General features: G+C 31.7%; 1 protein-coding gene across 1 annotated transcript; it reads left to right on the top strand.

Annotated features, from left to right (window-relative positions):
- The first annotated feature begins 2,198 nt into the window (after positions 1-2,198).
- LOC114722496 (uncharacterized) lies at positions 2,199-19,025 on the top strand. The gene is made up of 7 exons (XM_028908543.1): positions 2,199-2,409; positions 2,536-2,762; positions 2,920-2,952; positions 17,520-17,677; positions 17,773-17,899; positions 18,624-18,773; positions 18,888-19,025. Exons 1-7 carry the CDS (start codon positions 2,199-2,201, stop codon positions 19,023-19,025), a joined length of 1,044 nt encoding a protein of 347 aa, XP_028764376.1.
- The last annotated feature ends 934 nt before the right edge of the window (positions 19,026-19,959 follow it).

The following is a 19,959-nucleotide window of genomic DNA, read 5'->3' as shown; positions in this document are numbered from 1 at the left end:
CATGAACAGAACACACCAAACCTTTGAAAAAGCAAGCGTAGGAGGTGAATTTGTAGCCGATTCCAGTCAAACCGATTTGCTCCCAAGCAATCAAATTCCTCCATTTCACTTCTGTTGCTTCTTTTATATGCAGCGTTGGGATTTCCAGTTTTCCTCCTTTAAATGTTATTTCGAAATTGAACTCGTCCACGAATTCCCGGAGTGCAGCGGTCACAATATCTGTGTCGTTATTGCCTGCAATGTTGCGAATTAATTGGGTGACTACTTCATTGATAACTCATACAATAATAGTAGTGGTAGGGTTAAATTACTAGTTTAACAGCATGTATTATTATTACCATCAGAATACTTAGTTTCGGAAGCCTTGCTGACTATTCTGATTCCAAAAGCCTGAAGCTTTCTAGCGCAGCGCTGCAGTTGCACTTGTTGCGGATGCTTCCCGCGTTCCTTTTTGTTTTCATAGGTATCAGGGGAGCACGAGTGGATGAGATGAAGGAAATGAGCACCTTCGGCAAGGTTGCATTCAAAGAGTGACTCGGCAAGCTCTCGGGGAGAAGGTACAGGTTCTTGTCGCTGAGTAGTGAAAAGTCGCTCGTGCAAAATTGTCAGGAGGAAGAAAGGGATTTGGTTCTCGAGCAGCGTGAGATCAGTGAGAAGACGCAATATCTTTTTCTTGTCATCCATAGGAGGATCAGTCTTATTCTCTTTGAGCCTAAGCAGAAGCTCTAAGAGATAGCAGGCATCAAGTAACATGATTCTGGCAAGCTCCTCTGCTGCCATGTCTATTTTCTCCCCATAGCTCGATCGAATTATGCTCTCTATGCTTTTAATGGCCTCGCAGCAATCTTTAAGGGTCTTCTGTATATCCTCGGCCCTTGAACGCGAAAGAAGCGACTTCATGTAGCGCCATTTGGTCACTTCCATGATTTGCAGGTCGCTTCTGGTGGCCCTGTGAATGGTTCCGATGGCCACAAACCGAGGCCTGTAACTGTAGCCTTTGTCTTTGTCTTGGGCTTCGGCTTCTCGAATTTTGTCTGGAACCCTGCAAATACTGCCCGTCTTTACTATATCTAGATCTACGCATCCCAGCGCCCCTTCAATTTCAACGATCCATTCACCTCCCATTAGGCCTGACAAACAACATTATGAAGTTAATATCAGTGAAACAAAAATAGAAAGAACAACATATACAACGGCAGTGCGTACGTAGTACATCTCACCTCAAAAGTCAACGTATATCACTTCACCTACTTTTATTTCAGCTTCGCCAAATTGGCCGTTCCTGCCCTCATGACCCTCACATCGCCATTATTTATAACCACACACACTTGCTCCGAACTATTGCATTTGTTTTTGTTTTACTTTTAAAAAAAATTGTTACAACGGCATGATATTTTATTTTTTTAATGATTTATAAACTTCACATAAATTTATTCACAGGCCCCTAAGTCAACAAGTAAAGCAAACATCATGGCAAAAAAAAGAAAAAGGAAACAAAGACAAAATAAACCAAGACATCATCATTCATCTGCGTTTTCCCACATTCCAATGATTGTGATGAAAAAAACTCCAAGTATATCTACTTTTCCTAGTAAAATGAATTGGAATCTCATGTTTATGATCAAATTGAATATCAAAGTAGTTCTTATATTAATGATCGGATGTAGTATTTAAGATCAAGACTAAACTTTTAATTAGTTCTTATAATAAAGACAGAAGGAGTATTATATTTAATTTACAATTTGAGTCCCACAATTTACAAGTCAAATTTATAAATATTAAATTCATATAATCCTAGTAGTATTAAATGAAATGTGGAACACCTACTTGTATTTAATTTTTTTTTAAAAAAGACTTGGAACCTACTGTAGGCAAATTTCTTTTTAAAAAAATCAGCAATTCTTTGCTGACTTTGAATTTTTTTTTTCTGTTTTAAACTTATTTGTTTCCCCCCCTACAAGTTGCATAATCCAAACAAATAAAGTGGAGATGTTGACTTGAATGAAGTAAGGATTCACCCAAGCAAATTAAAAGATGATATTAACGAATACGAGGGCAAATCAACCCATTAATAAAGTGATTGTTTATTTTGTTTCATAGGGATGAGCCGGTGGAGGGAGATAAAAACTAATTTAGAGTATAAAAGCCGCACTTGAGAGAGGGTGTGCCATTGGTGGAAGGTTGAGGTTGAGCGATAGATGACCATGAACTCTCCTAAAGGTAGAAATCATGAACGTGATGACGCAGAGAACAGAGGAAACGGAGGTGACATTTTTCAGCAGGGTGTGCTTCAAGATATAAGCAACGCTGTGGGAAAACCGTCGCCCAAATATTCACCACCTTCATTAACCGTTAAAGGCAGATCGGAGGCTCAAAGTGCAGTAGTAGGAAGATTACCTTACCCACATGGTGAGTTTCGAGTTCGCAGTCGTCGTCATCTTCTAAATTGTGCAATTTATATATCATATTAAGCATCAATATAATTAACCGTTTCCTTTTCCTGTGATATTTGCTTACTGAACTTCAATTGGAAAGACGTTGAAGAAAGAACTATAGTGAACGACCTGAAAGTTCTGTGCAGTATTAAGGAGCCGACAGCGAGCGTGGGGATTGAGATGGTTGTTGCAGCGTATCTTTTGAAGCTTAAGAGACCCTCATGTCATGAGACCAAGAGCGCCATGGAACAGGCTTTGGCCGCAGCAAAGGCGTTGTTCCGTGGGGAGCAACTACTCTCTAACAGCCAAAAATCGTTTGAGAAAATAGTCTCCAGATCCAGACTCTAATTAGTTTGCTGCCAGCGTTTGCAACTCGCAAGTTTTAGGCGATGATCTCTCCGCCAACTTATCAAACTTCATTTGCTCCTTCCTGTGTTTGCTCTTGTACTGCTAATTCTCTTTAATTTCCTTTTGTGCAATCTAGCTACTGCTGTGTAAGAAGTTTCTCGCTCCTGCTGTATGAATAAGAGGGCTCTCTTTTTATCCTATTCTTTCGCTACTTACGTTCATCCTTGCACTGTTTGGAATCAATTGAGAACCACATAGATCACACAATGAGAAAATATATAAATCATCACTATAAAATATGTTACATGGATATTAGATATTTGTAATTGTGATTTGGATCTGGAGTCTTTTGCAAGTTCATGGTATAGATAATCTTTAAGTTTTACTACCTCTAATATCCATCTAACTTATTTGAAGAAATTAAGGAAGCTCAAAAATTGTTAACTTGTTGTATCCTACTTCCGGTTTTTAATATAAGAGTTAATTTGACATTCAATTAGATTCTAAATATAAGACTATAATCCACTTTGTTTTTTATATGTACTTATTTTTTTCAAGATAATCTTTGTAGTAGTTATACATGTTAAAAGTTTCGTCAAAAGCCAGCTCTAGCTAATACACATAATTAGTAAAGGTATTTTAAGAAAAATAACGCTTATTTATTATAAATAACTAATTTAATTAATTTTTTTTAATCTATTCAAATTAATTAACTCGATTTTATATTAAGGACCACAGGTAGTATGATACATGATCTCTCTATAATACTTATATATATGATTAAATTATATATCATTTTATATGTCGGATAAATTAGTTTAAAGAAAAATGATAAATATAATACTTTAAAGTTATTTGTTTAACTTTCTTAACCTCCTTAAATTAATCAGCTCAGTTTTATATTAAAAATTAGAGATAGTAGGTTATCGAAGTGTCTCAATAATAATGTTGTACTACTTCTAATCCTAATTATAAGAGCTAGTTGACTAATTTGAAGAGATTAAGAAAACAAGTTAAGTTAGTTATTTGTAATAAATAGGTGTTGTCTTTCCTAAAATCTCCTTGCTAATCAAGTGTATTGGTTAGAACTACCATTATTAGAAGGACTACTTTGGAAAGAAAAAAAAGCACAAATATGATATACAAAGTATATTAGGGTCTTATAATTAGAACCAAAATAAAAATCAAACGAGGTCTTATATTAAGGATCGGAGGTAGTACGTAGTAGTTTTATTTCTTTTTAATCTCCCTTTGTTCATCAATCTTCCGGCGTGTAAGAAGTTTCTCGCTTCTGCTATACGAATATAAGGGCTCTAATTGATCTTGGGCTCTGCTTCTTTTATTATTGTTAAATCTCTAAAAATAGAGTTTTTGTTTGACATCTACATGCGTTTGATAATATCCAGATGTGTATGTTAATTAATTCGTCAATTCCCTTCTCCAAAACCAGAAGTGCTTGCAGTCGGGATTTTTCTATTTCCTTCCCTTCCCTTCTTTCAAAACATATTCTTGGGTTTTAGTGGGTTTAACCGTTCCGTGCATTAAGCCATTTTGGACCATTTTAAAACAGACTTTTGAGCCGGTACTCGCAGTTAACCTGCCAACCGGAGCGGGTTTTCAATAGCCGGACGGGTCAAATTTCAGCAAAAGAGAAAGAGAAGAAAGATCAAGACACATCTAAGAGAAGAAAAAACTGGGGATGAAATATGCATATTTAAAATACTTACTGAAATGATATGAAGTTTTGCAATAAATGATGAAAAAACCGCAAAAAGAAAAAAACATTGTAGAAAACTCAGGATTCATATCTCTGAACACCATTTTTGCTGCAAAGAGAAACAGACAAATGCTCGGGTGAAGAAGAAGAAGAAGCAAGGTTGAGTAGTCGACAGAATAAAGAAAGAGAGAAATATGTAAAGAAGTAAAGGTTTTTAAGCATCAATTATTAAATATTTTTAATTATGTTTCTGAGTCACATGGTGTGAGATTGATTGTTGAGTGTTGACTTGTTAATGTGCTACTTCTTCCAATTATTTTATTTTATTGGGACATATGTTGTGATGTTGTCAGATTGACTTAGATTCTCTCTCTGATTTAACATTCGGTCTGCCTTTTAAAATATTGCTGGGCACCATATGCGGTCTTCAATTTGTGAGGTGTGGCTGTAGAGTTTAAGTAAACGAATTGCTAGACTAAGGGTATGTTTGGCTCAATAAAAGGTTAGATTATTTATTTGCTAGTTTCGACCCTTCAATTATTTAACTCTGCCTTTTCTTATGGCCTGCTGTATTGCGCGATCAATGAACTAACGGAGTTTGAATAATCGCATCTCAAGAATATAATATGATGTGAGAAAGGAACAAAACTATATGGATGTGACTTCATCGGCGACACAGGAAAGCATCTTTCTCCAACTATGTAATTGAATTTTGATGACTTGCAATTATTTCAAAGATATAAATAATGACTCAACCAAATTGACTTCAAATTACCAGAAAAAACTTTTTTGCCAAAAAAAACAAATCTAAAAAAAAACATGCCTTCAAAAAAAATTAATAATTCATAAAAACAACGTATTCATGGGGTGAGACATATAACAAAAAAAAAAAAAAGACTTCAATAGTTTTTGTAAAATTCATGACTCAATCATAAATTGACTTGGCTTTCATAAGTCCTAAAATATAAGATTTAGTTTGTATTGTAATTTGTCACCACCATGACATGGTCCATTGCCGCCACCATGATAAAAGAAGGGAATAGGGTTATGAATTACTGCTTCGGTGGTAAATAAAAAATTTAATTTGTACTATAATCTGCGCTACAAGCTAGATCGCATATTTATAACCGAAAGTAGTATTATATAATGAGGAAATATGCAATATACTATGCCTCTTAATTTAATTCTAGCCCCTCATTGTCATATTAATATACACTTTTATTTATGAATTTATTTATAAGCTACTTCTAATTTTATTCCTGTTTTGTATACACAATTTTTAAGAAAATAACAATTTATATCATAATAAATGAAGGGAAAAATAACACATTCATACTAAATATTTAATAACGTGAGTAAATCTCACAGCATTGAAATTAACATGATAATTAATTGTGGCACCTGAAATGAAGAAACCGAACGGAAGCAACTTTACAAAGGTAATTAGTCAAGCGTGACTTATAAAACACAATTAGAGAAACATGACAAAACACTGCACCTTCCAAATTTGACTTTTCAATACGTGTGTGTTTGCATCATGATAATTTACTTTTAATAAGTTAGATTACTATGATAATTGATCAAGAAAAAGTTAAACAAAGGTGACTTGAGTTAAAAAATGTACATAACGTGAGGCATTAAAAAATGACTTCAGTTACCTCACATGTTTTCTTCTTTTTAATTAAGGACGGATTCATAAAATAATTGTTTATCCAAGTCTCCCCCCCCCCCATCTGGGCCACTATATATACTATATGATGAAAGAAGATGCCGAAATAAGGGTCAGCGTTGTGTATTAGTAATTTAGAATAATAGTCCTATGGTAAGTTGGCGAAAAAAAAGAAGAAAGAGAAGTCCCATAGTAAGCAGAAATAAAGTACTCCTCCGGTCCTAATTATAAGACTCAATTGACTTATTTGAGGAAATTAAGGAAGTAAGTTAAGTTGGTTATTTATAATAAATAAGTGTTGTCATTCCTAAAATATCCTTGCTAATTAAGTATATTGGCTAAAACTATCATTATTAGAAGGATTATCTTGGAAAAAAATACATAAATATAAGAGATAAAATGGATTGGGGTCTTATAATTAGGACCAAATAAAAAGTCAAATTGGGTCTTATAATAAGGACCGGAGGAGTATTTTATTTAGTTTAAAGTTCTTTTTGCCGTTTCAGCGAAACATGTTGTTGAAAGTGAGTTATAAATAATATGAGAGGAGTAAGTGGCATTATAATACTCTTCCTTGTATTTTCAACTCCTCTGTCGGTGGCAAACAGAAGTTATATTTTTCCAACTCTCAAAGGTTTACTCTGAAGGCATTAACATTTTATGCATTTTTATTACTGTTAGTCGTCCATTGGCAATGGCTTTATGTTTGAATAATAGAAATTACTTCTAGTCCAAAGTAAGAAATTAAATATAAATAGTTTTCAGAATTTTATTTAATATAGATAGGTTTCAACTCTAAAAATATTTACAAGTCAAATGTGTGTATTTACAATTTGAATTGCGTCATTCATGAGTTAAATTTATAAATATTGAATTCATTAAAACCTATTAATATTAAATAAAATTTGAGAAATATATTTATATTTATTTTTTACGTGGAATCTATAGGTATTTTTTTCCCTTAGAGAATTGGCAATTCGATCTTTGCTGACTTTGATTTTTTTTCCTTATTTATTTTTTCCCCCTGCAAGTTGCATAATCATCCATACAATTAGTGTGACTTGTATTTTTCATCCATACAATTATGTAATTTTCTTTTAACCAACTCCAATTATGTAATTGAATTTTATGATGACCCGCAATTATTTCAAAAATATAAATAATGGAGTCAACCAATCCAAAGTGATCCTATCATGGGAGCATCATATCATTGGTTAATAGCGTGCAAAGCAATGTTACAATGGAATAAAACTAGTATAGTGCCCGTGCAATGCACGGGTATGAATTGGTGATTTCTTTTATAAAAAGTTGAATTATCATAAAATAATTAGTTGAATATTACATTACTATTTCAAGTCATGATTTCAACTTAATTTAAAATAAAATTCATTAAGCTTTTGACATCTGCAGTACAGGTAGATCCATTATCAACATTTTTAGAAATATGCTATATATGTAGGTATATAAATAGATGTTCCTTTAAAAAGATTGAATTAATGGAGACAAAAGGGTTAATGGATTGAAACTCAAATATTTGATTATATTCAATAATTATAAGATAATGTCATGGTCAATAACATTATATTAGACAAATATGATATATGATTCTGTATTGTAAAAGTAGGCTATTTAATACAAGAAAAATTAATGGAGACAAAATGGTTAGTGAGTTAAAATATTTTGAAAACCACACAAAAATATACTCCCATAAGTTGAAAGTAATTGCCATGGTTAATAACTTCAAGAATTGACAATATAAACTTAAAATAATATAAAACTACCAAAGCAATATCAAAATATCCATATTCAATGTAAAAATGGAGCCTCGTGGCCACCGTTATAAAAAATAATATAATAAGACTTCCAATGTAATCTTATGGGAAGGATAGCCCTGTCATCTTAGTTATCCATGTGAAAAGAGAAAAGGAGGAGTGTGCATGGCAACATTCATGGCTATTTAGATAACTGTGATAACTGAGTAACTATCATAGCCCCTATGACCCTCCCCCACCATACACAAACATCGGACGTACACTGGTTGTTTCCTCTCGAAATCCGCATATCCCGTGGTGTTAAGATTGAATTAGGTATTTAATATAAAACATAAAATGTGTTGATTATCATAATGATAATTAGGAAATTCACTATCTGAGATCATTAATAATAGACAAATGTCAAATAAAATATAAAATAGGTTCACTATTCAATATATTAGGAAATTGAGTAGTTCGTATTGTTAAAATTACTTACTAGCATTAAAGAAAATATCTTGACTAATATATTTAAGTTTATATTTCATTTTTTTATTAAGCTAATCCATAAAAGACATCAATTGTTTTCCTTAAAAATTAATATTTTATTTTATTTTAAAATAAATTTTAATTCTAAATTGCAGAAGTAAAATAATTTTTCATTTGAATTAGATTTCAAAATAATTCATAAATAAAAAATAATAAATATTTCAGGTATAAATAATAGTTTAGATTTAGGGCGTAGGATATTATTTTCAATATACTAATAGACCAGCCAAAATTAAATTTCAAGAATAATTAATTTTAAATAATGCCATCAAATTTTAAATTTTGAACATACATCATGCCTAGCATATATGCCACGATTTTCGGGATAAGAGAAGTTATATAATTTTATTTATTTTTCTTAATTTAAAATATTTGCATATAAAGGGTATTTTGGTTTTTACAAAAAATAGAAAAAATAAGGCTCATCATTGGAGATAATCAGATAATTGCAATAAATTCTGTAATAAATCAGAATTAATTGAATTAATAAAAAAATTATAAAAAAAGTAGATTTATCTACCATTAACAAAAATCAGTATTTTGCAAAAATAAATAGAAAGACATGAAACGTGTACTCGAATAAATATGATCGAACTAATTCCCAAGAAAAACGCATAAATAGATAGATCATAGGTAGAAATGTGGCTTTAACAAAAATAAAAAATAAAAAATTTATCTGCAAATAATTCAACTAAAATATAAATAAACAATACATCCCAAGAATTCAACTAAAACCATTTAAATAAAAAATACTGCATTATGAGAGATAACTAACTGATTCTACTACAAAAAGAGATAGGTAGTGGGAATAAAGAGGAATATGCATTATGGTGGTGAATAACACATAAATAGGGAGTTGGACATAAAATTTTGGCTTTAGAAAAAAAGAAAAAAAAACCCATTTATCTACATTCTGGTGAAGCTAAGTGGCAGTCTGTTAGTAAGTCATGCTTTGTACTTTACTTTTATATAATAATAGATACATGGAGAATTGCTTATAAGGTCTTTAAAAAATGTAATATATAAAAGCTAGATAACTAGTTAATTTAATAAGATTAAAAAATTAATTAAATTAGTTATATATAATAAGATTTTTTAAACTATCCTCTTTAATTATATTTATTGGCATTATCTTTTGGTGAGAACTCTTTATAATTAATAAGAATATTCACTGGGAAATAATCTGTTACCTCTCCCCACCCAATGTCAAGAATTTTAAATAATTAACGATTATAATATTCAAATAAACATTTTGAAAATATCATAGTAAAGATAATAGCCTCCAGCTACTTCTCGGCTCTCGCTAGGTGATACGACTTCCCAGCAAAATATTACCGTCTTTTTTTAATTATTTTGTTTTCTTCTTCAACCAGCATCGCAAAACTACATGAATACAGTTTTTTAGCCATGTGTAGTTGTGTACATAAGACTTGACTTCTCAAAATTGTCTTCCTCACCAACCGGTTTTATTTCAGACTGTCTCCACTAATATATTCGTTTTTGTAATTATTTCAATTTTTTTTGCTACTATTCTCAATGACGTGTGATCAAAGAAAATAACTAATAATTATTTTTATTACATTAAATTAATTGTGGCACCCGCAAACACAAAATTAACAACTTTGACTTTTCAAAATGTGTGTATATTTGTTATTTTAGTTTTTATTTTTGGGCTGCATTAAGCATTAGAAGATTATGGGTGAACATTTGGTTTTTCGGTTTGGTTTTTAGTGATAACTAAATTAACCGAATAACCAAATAGAGTGAATTTTAAATACCGAACTAAAACTGATTAATCAAACTAACCGAAACCTAAATAACCGAAATATTTTGATTCAACTAACCAAACTATATAAATGTGAGAAGTGATCTTAAATTAAAAAATAATAAAATACAATTACTACAACCATTAATTAATAAATATTTTGTCATTCAATGTGATTTATTATAATAATATTTATTATAACCATATTTATTGAATATAAATATATTTAAAGAGTTTACATATGTCCACATATATTTATTATAATAATATTTATTAAGTATAAATATATAATATATTTATTTTGGTTTTAACAGAATTTTTTTCTACTAATCGAACGAACACCGAAAACAAATTGTTAAAAATTAAAAACCGAAATAACCAAACACTTACTATTATTATTTTGCTGCTACCCATCAGGTTGTTGATTGAATCGCTCCTCAGTTGCATCCACCTATTGTGAATGAAAAACAATACTGAGATTCATATCTCTCACAGTTTTTTGGCTAAACTCTCTCACCGAGGTGTCCATACTGTAAAAGGGATACGTAAAAATGTAAAAATATCTTAGTGTTCTATATGTTTCATTCTGTTATAGATAGTTATGTGTTAAGTGCCTATATAAGAGCATGGACTTGGGCTAATTAGTCTTAGAATGTAATGTTCATTATCATTTTAATTAAGAAGAGTATTATTCAGGTCCAGTAACCTTTCATAGACAATTAAGTTTCACTTTGCAGAGTTTTACAAATAAAGTGGAATTTATAAATTTAAAAAGTTCTCCTATACCTCGCATGGTAGTCATTTGCGATGAACTCTCCCATTGAACTGGTGAATTTGAAAATGTTATTACATCATTGACATGGCTAATTAAAACAAAAGGAAAACGTACGGGTTTTCCTAAATCTCACTGGCCGCGTGCTGCATAAACGGTCTGCATAATGACAAGAGCAAGCATAATTGCACCGACAACAACTCCGACAGTCCTCCATGGAGTGCCCAAATAGATGCGTACGAAACTGAGGAGCCAGAATTTTGATCCGCGTCGAAGCCATTCCAGAAAACGCCGCCATAGTGCCACGGCGTTCTGAAAACGAGGACGCATCATCCCGCCACACCACTCACCTTCGCTCTGTTCAATCTCTTGCATACTTCTCTGTATCTAGAATCCATTTGTTCCGCCCCCCTTGTGATCCTTTGGAACATCTTCAGCAAATCCTCGTCCTTCACCTCCTTATGCACTCTTACCACTCCTTTGTGTTCAAGCAGTTTGATGTCATGAACAGAACAGACCAAACCTTTGAAAAAATAAGCGTGGGACGTGAATTTGTAGTCGATTCCACTCAGCCCGATTTGCTCCCAAGCAATCAGATTCCTCCATTTTTCTTCTGTTGCTTCTTTTATGTGCAGCGTCGGGATGATCAGTTCTTGTTGTGATGGCACAATATTTTTATTTTAATTATTTATAAACCTCACATAAATCGTCTCATAGACTTCACAGGCCCCTAAGTCAAAGTAAACATTAGGACTTAGACTACCCATATACTTCCTCCGGTCCTAATTACAAGACCCAGTTAACTAATTTGAGAAATTAAAAAACCTAGTTAAGTTAGTTAGCAGTTAAAAAATAGCACCTGTTTTCCAAAAATACCCTTATAAAATTTTAAAAAATAGCCTGCACGATCACGCGCCATTTTTCCGACCACGGCAAACCTCAGTTTTACAGCACCTAATCAGATCTCTCTCTCTGGACTTTCGATTTCCAATTTCTTGTTTGTGATTTCAGATTTTCATCCATCTAAGAACTTTTATCGTTTTTTGATGTGTTTTTATTGATTCATTGTGTTTATTTAACATTCATTTACAGATTTTTGTTTTTGATCGTCGCTTCTAGTGTCCTAGGAGTGCATGTGGCATCCGACTTGCTTACTATAAATAGTCGCTGCTGAGAATCAATCTCACTCAATGCCCATAAACTTGGATTTGAACAGCGAAGGAATTGGTGAATCTGAGATAGGTGATGACATTAATATGATTTCAAGACTTTATAGCTTATTGTTATCTTAATCAAAGATTAAGAACTTTTTGAGCATAAGTCATTAGTTCGATTACTAATTCTGTAATCACTTTGCTTTTATGTCATTAATTTGGCTACTAATTTTGTTTTATTTGAGAGAGATCACTTTCAAGTAAGTTTCTCTTAGACGTGAACCAACTGCCAAGTCATTTTCAAGAAGTGAAAGTTTATTTGGTGGAAATTTCAGACTCTGAACATGACATTGAACAACAAATGGAGGAGGAAAACATTCATGCACCTGAAACTAATGGTAGCCAGTTTCTTTTGGACTTGGACTTGAACAAATTGCCAAGTCAATTTCAGGAAGTGAAAGTTCATTCGGTGGAAATTTCAAACTTCGAACATGACGCTAAACAACAAATGGAGGAGGAACACATTCATGCACCCGAAACTAATGGTACCCAATTATATCTTTAGATTAACATTGCATTCGCATGACTTGAAATATTTTTATCTGTATTTCTTTTATATACAGTGCAATAATTAACTATAGTAATATTCAAATAAACATTTTGAAAATATCATAGTAAAGATGATAATCTCCAGCTGCTCCTCGCTAGGTGATGCGACTTCTCGGGGAAATATTACCGTCTTTTTTTTTGAAATTATTTTGTTTTCTTCTTCAACCAACGCAACAAAACTACATGAATACAGTTTTTTACCCGTGTGTACAGAAGACTTGACTTTTCAAAATTGTCTCTGCCTCACCAATCGTTTTTATTTCAGACTGTCTCCGCTAATATAGGGCCTGTTTGCTTTTGTTTTTTTTTTTTCCTTGTTTTCAAAAACAATTTTATAAAATTATTTCTTAGAACAAGTTTTGATAACAAAAACAAAAAACTTTGTTTTGATAATAATTTTTAAAAAATCATGTTTAAAAAAAATCACATTTGATGGGTGATAATTGCCACTGGTAATGATAAGTGGTAGATAGTAAGTGAGAAGAGAATAAGATTTCTCAAAATTTTTCAAAACAAAAATAAAAAATAAAAAAAATAATTTTTTTTTGATTTTTTAGTTTTTAAAAACATATTCATGTTTTTTTGTTTTTTAAAACAGTCAACTAAAAGCAAATTACTAAACAAGTTTTTTTGTTTTACTGTTTTTAAAAACAAGAAAATAAACAAGTCTTTATTCATTTTGTAATTATTTCAATTTTGTTGCTATTATTCGCAAACGACGAGTGATCAGACAAAATAATATGAGTAATAATTATTTTGTTGTTATTTTAGTTTTTATTTTTGGGCTGCATTTAAGCACGACAGGATAGATCTAGCACTTGACTGTTATTTTTGGGCTGCCTCCAATCGGATTGATGATCGAATCGCTTCTCGGTTGCATCCAGCTATTGTGAATGAAAAACAATAGAGATTAATTAATATCTCTCACAGTAATTAATACTCCACTCATCCTATTTATAAAGCACTTTTAGTATATTTCACACAGACTAAGAAAAACCTTAAACTTTATTAACTCTCATTTAAAATTTAATAACTTTATAATTTTATCCCTATTTAATATACATTATACCTCATGTAAACAAAATCAACATAATAATAAATGAGGGGTAAAATTATATATCTATACAAAAAAATTTCTCTCAGTGCCTTATAAATAGGACCAAAAAATATCTTTTCTCTCTGTCCTGTAAATAGGATCAGAGGAGTATATCTCTCGCAGTTTTCTGGCTAAATTCTTTCACCGAGATGTCTAGACAATTAAGTTTCATTTTGCAGAGTTTTACAAATAAAGTGGAATTTATAAATTTAAAAAGTTCTCCTACCTCGCATGCCTTTAGGAATCAGTTTAAGTGTCTATCACCTTAATCAACATCCTAAGCTCATCAAATTGGACCATTTATATCTGATTTGAATAGTCCAAACTTAAAATCTTTAATTAATTATTTTTAAATAGAAAAATCTTTTTTTTTAAAGAATGACAGTTAACAAAATTATCTTTATTTTAGATTCTAGACAAATTAAAATGACTATTTTGAACAAATAAAAAAAAAATCAAATATGGACCATCTAAATAAGATGTGAATGATATAAATCTGATAAACTTAGAGTGTTCATCAAAATGATAAGTACCGAATCTGATTCCGCCTCGTATGATAGTCATTTGGGATGAACTCTTTCACTCAACCGTTGAATTTGAAAATATTTTTCCTGTGGCATTTGCTTACTGAACTTCAACTGGAAAGACGTTGAAGAAAGAATAGTGAACCACCTGAAAGTTCTGTGCAGTATTAAGGAGCCGACAGCGAGCGTGGGGATTGAGATGGTTGTTGCAGCCTATCTTTTGAAGCCTAAGAGACCCTCATGTCATGAGACCAAGAGCGCCATGGAACAGGCTTTGGCCCCAGCGAAGGCGTTGTTCCGTGGGGAGCAACTGCTCTCTAAGAACCAAAAATCGTTTGAGAAAATACTCTTCAGATCCAGACTCTAATTAGTTTGCTGCCAGCGTTTGCAACTCGCAAGTTTTAGGCGATGATCTCTCCGCCAAGTTATCAAATTTCATTTGCCCCTTCCTGAGTTTGCTCTTGTACTTTTATTTCTCTTAAATGTCCTTTTGTCCAGTCTGGCTACTGCTGTGTAAGAAGTTTCACGCTTCTGCTGTATGAATAAGAGGGCTCTATTTTTATCCTATTCTTTCTCTACTTACGTTCATCCTTGCATTGTTTGGAATCAATTAAGAACCACATAGATGACACGATGAGAAAATATATAAACCATCACCATAAAATCTGTTACATGGATATTAGATATTTGTAATCGTGATTTGGATCTGGAGTCTTTTGCAAGTTCATGGTATAGACATCAAATCCAGTTTCTGCTGGCCAGCAAAGCAGAAACCGGAATTCGAAGTTTGACGCATGGCGTTGTTTGAAGCGGAGCAGCTACCCTCCGAGACCCAAAAATTGTTTGCGAAATTAAAGTACTCTAATTTGCAACTCGCATATGATAATCTTAAGTTTTACTACCTCGATATAGTATCCATCTAACTTATTTGAAGAAATTAACAAAGCAAAAAAGATTGTTAATTTATAATATATTACTTCCGGTTCTTAATATAAGAGTTAATTTGATGTTCAATTATATCCTAAATATAAGATTACAATCCACCACAGGCAGTATGTTACATGATTTCTCTACAATACTTATATGTATCATTAGATTATATATCAATTTATAAGCCAGACAAATTAATTTTAAAAAAATGATAAATATAATATTTTAAAACTATTTATTTAACTTTCTTAACATTCTTAAATTAGTCAATTGAGTTTAATATTAATAACCAGGGATAGTAGGTTATGAACGTGTTTCAATAGCGTTGCGCGTAGTAGTTTTATTTGTTTAAATCTCCTTTTGTTCATCAATCTTCTGGTGTGCAAGAAGTTTCTTGCTTCTACTATACGAAAAAAGAAACTAGTTTTGATGCTTATCAGTTTAATGGGTATCCTAAACTCATCAGATCTAAACCATCTATATCTCATTTGGATAGTCTGGATTTTTTTTTTATGTTTATTTGTTCAAAATAATTATTTTAATATGTATAGAATTCAAAATAAAGATAATATCTTAACTATCTTTTTTTAAAAAAAATAATTTTTCTATTTAAAATAATTAACTAAAGATTTTAAATCTGGATTATTCAAATTAGATATAAATGGTTCAAACGAATAAAAAGACTTTGTTTGATCTTGGACTCTGCTTCTTTTATTATTGTTAGATCTCTAATAATCGAGTTTTTGTTTGATATATACATGAGTTTGATAATATCCAGACGTGTATGTTAAATAATTCACCAATTCCCTTTTCCAAAAGTGCTTGCAGTTGGGATTTTTTTTTCTCCTTCCCTTTCCTTCTTTCAAGATATATTCTTAATTGCCATTTGCCACCACCAATGCGAGCTTTAATTTGCTAGGTGTATGTTGCCTTTTTTTATTAAGTTTGTACTCTCTCTGATCCCTTACATAGATTGTGTCTTTTAGAAAGAATTAATGGTTTTATAGAAATCACCTGGTGAGACTTTAATTATTTTTAAGAAAAATATTTTCCTTATTGCAATTTAATAAGAATGTATATAAAAATAAAATTTAAAAAACTGTTTTTTTTAAAGTCAATGAATCAACTATTAGAAGTGAGCTATAATTTCCATAAAAAAAAAGGAGTTATAATAAAAACTGAATAAAGGAGTAATATTAATAACACTATATATTTTTTTATTGGTGAAAAAAGGCAATACTCATAGAAATTAGAAATTCAATTTATTGACTAAAGGCCAGGCGTACCATTATTTTTATATTGTGAATTAGCGATGCAGAGTTGATCCCCAAAAGTAGGGGGAGAGGAGAAATCAACTTTTTTTTTAGCAAAGAGAAATCAACTTTAATCACTTCTTGTCATTTGAATACACAATTGAAGAAAATTTTTTCTTACAAAAAAATTTATAGATGAATTAGGTCCTAAGGCTTATGAGGGTCGGAACTCAGAACATACCTCTATATTCAAAAAGTATTTATAAAAATATTTATAGATTATTTATCAATAAAGTTCTCACAATTTTATGAGTTATAAGCCTATTACTTACTAACAAAACCAACTCTTAGGTATAATTGAAGAAATGTTAAAAGGGGAAAAGTCAACAAAGCAAAGCAAAAGACCCATTGTACTGACTGGCAAATGGCTAGGGCCACCTCCGTATTAAAGGCCCACTCCATCATCAGTCATATCTACCCACCCTTCTGGCAATATATAAATATATATATATATATATATATATATATCTTGAGTTGGATAGCTTGGTCTTACCTATAGAAAACTCAATGTTCTCCTCACGTTTGCTTATCAGTCCAGATATTTCAGAAGCTGCACATTTTATCAACAACTATGTTGCTGGCATTATTAAAGCCATGTTTGAAACTTTACATACGGATTCTTATTAACTTAGTTTCAAATTGTCTGTAGACTCTGAGCTGTTGGGATTGATGAGGACCAAAAGCCAGAACGACTGGCACATTATTCAGTACTGACTATAGCGGGCGAGATTCTCGCGACCCGTGATCACCGTTAGCTTGCTGATCTGATCCATAGACCCCCTATGCGTGAGCATTTATAGTGTTCATTGTTAGCCTACGTAGAAAATGATGTTGTTGGCATTCACATTTTGAAAGTGATGTTGTTAACGGGGTGTCTTTGAGATCAGGAAGTTGAGGTAATGGTGCTGCCTGATTTAGTGGACTTACAGGGGGACCGTGAGTGGACTTATCTTGCATGCAAGTGTTGTGGTAAGAAGGCTTCTCTAGATGGCCATGGATATTTCTGCGAGAAGTGCAATACGGTGGTCAAGTATGTTATTCCTAGGTTAGTCTTAATAGTCTAGCAATGGAGGTGATTGTCATTTGGATGTCTCTATGGTCACGGCTACTATATACAGTTTGTTAGTCTTTTTTTGCCAGATACATGGTCACAGCAGAAGTTGTGGATGACTCTGGATCATGTCACTTTTTGATCTTTAATCGTGAGTTTCAGAAGTTGGCTGGATGCCTTGCCTCTGAGCTCAAGGAGCATGCCCACCAACAAAATGTAAGATTTCTCATAATATTACCGTTCCTCAATGTGAGGGGTTTTTGAGTTTGCGGTAATGATGTAATATTTGATATGTTCTAAGTGTTGACTTGGCCTTATGTGATTGAGGCTGTGTTTGGGTGACACCCCAAACCATGGTTTGGGGAATAAATCACCCAAACATCCACCAAAAAACCAAAACCATGGTTTTAGAAAAAGCAAAAAAATTTTGCTTTTGGAGAAAAAAGGGAGAGTGTGAGAGCCTATAGGATATGTATCTTGTTATTTTTTTTATAAACATATTTTTTTATAAACATATTTAATCTTATATTTTATAAATATATATACATATTAATTATTTATTAATTATATTATCTTATGTATTATTAATTATGTTAATAAAATATATATTATTAACAATTTTATTTCTTCAAATTAAAATATATCATAAAATCTATTTTTTCTGTAATTATCATATTAACTTATGTCTTTTTTTTAGTAATTTGTATATATAAAAAATGCTTCTGATAACAACTATCCAAACACTCTCACTTCTCAAAATCACTTTTTCATAAAATCTATTCTTTCCAGAATCTATTCTTCCCAGAATCTATTCTCCAGAATCACTTTTCCAAACCACGGTTTGGTTTCATCCAAACACACCCTAAATGTAGCTTGAAAATTGCTTCCTGAAGATGTGGTCGAAAGGATTGTTGGGCGGCAATATCTTTTTATGGTTAAGATTCCATCAGACTATGTGGGTGGGTCATCATTTTCATGTCGAGTTATACGTATGATTGATGATAGAGATGTTATAGATACTTATCTTGTTTCTTTGAACGACTACCATGATGGCTCCACCCACAATCCTGGCGGAGCTGTTGAGGAGCAGGTTTGCTGTCATGACTCATGTCCCTTATCGTTGTGCTTTTCTCTGTATAACTTCAACAGTTAACCCTTTTGGGCATTCTTTCAAGATGCAGATTTGTCAATGTTGGATTCGCAGGGCACCAGCTCATCGGTGGTCAGTGGTAGCGATAAGAGCGTGAACGCCACAATAACCCGGGAGGTAGACGTGGATGAGCTTGCTGGGGACCCACAGCCTTCAGCTAAAAAGAAGCTCAAATTTGTTGTGAAGGAGTAGAAGCTGTGAAGGTTTCACTTATGCAGTCCTGGGATATTAAGTTATGTTAGTCATAGGGTGTTTTATATTTGTGTTTTGGCTTGTGTGTCATTCTTCATTTTGTGGATGTCTTAGTCTAATGTTGTTTACTATCTATTAGTTTGGTTTATGTTCTCTATTTGTTTCAGTGTCTTTATAGGGAACTAATGTATTTTACTTTTGTTCAATCCATCTGTAATAATGGTTTTTCTTATGATATCTTGTAGCTTTTTCTATTTGTGCGACTTCGTGACTCTATTTGTAATTTATATCAGGGTGAATCAGGAAAGTTAAATCACTGATAAGAACAAATAAAATTGAAGATTAAAAATCTATACAAATTGAAATTTAAATAGCAATGGGAGTTAAAATTGAAAATTTTTAATATTAATGGAAGCCAAAATAAAAATTTACATATGAATTAATGGAAGTTAATCGAAAATTTGAAATTTAAATATTTATGAAAGTTATTTAAAAATTTCTGAGATAATAATTAAGAATTTATTTGGAAGATTGAAAATTTATATCGGATATCATAGGAGTGTTTAAATATTTATGGAGTTCACATATTAAGTTTTTATTTTGGAGTTTGAATCACATATATGGGATTAAAAAATCTATACCTGTTTAAATTTAAATATTAATGGAAGTTAAAACTGAAAATTTTAAATATTAACGGAAGCCAAAATAGAAATTTAAATATGAGTTAATGGAAGTTATTCGAAAATTTGAAATTTAATAGTAGTGGAAGTTATTCAAAAATTTCTAAGAAAATTTTCAAGAATTTATTTGGGAGTTTGAATATTTATATCGGATATCATGGGAGTGTTTAAATATTTCTGTTATAACTATTTTGCAAATTTGAATTTGCATATTCCTACTTATTTCCACTATCTATCTCTTTTTTGTGGAAGAA

This window comes from Neltuma alba, unplaced genomic scaffold (assembly GCF_004799145.2).
Source record: "Neltuma alba isolate B1F8T4 unplaced genomic scaffold, ASM479914v2 tig00012095_pilon, whole genome shotgun sequence".
Taxonomy (NCBI): Eukaryota; Viridiplantae; Streptophyta; class Magnoliopsida; order Fabales; family Fabaceae; genus Neltuma; species Neltuma alba.
Note: the sequence above shows the minus strand (reverse complement) of the source record. Positions and strands in the feature narration are given on the sequence as shown.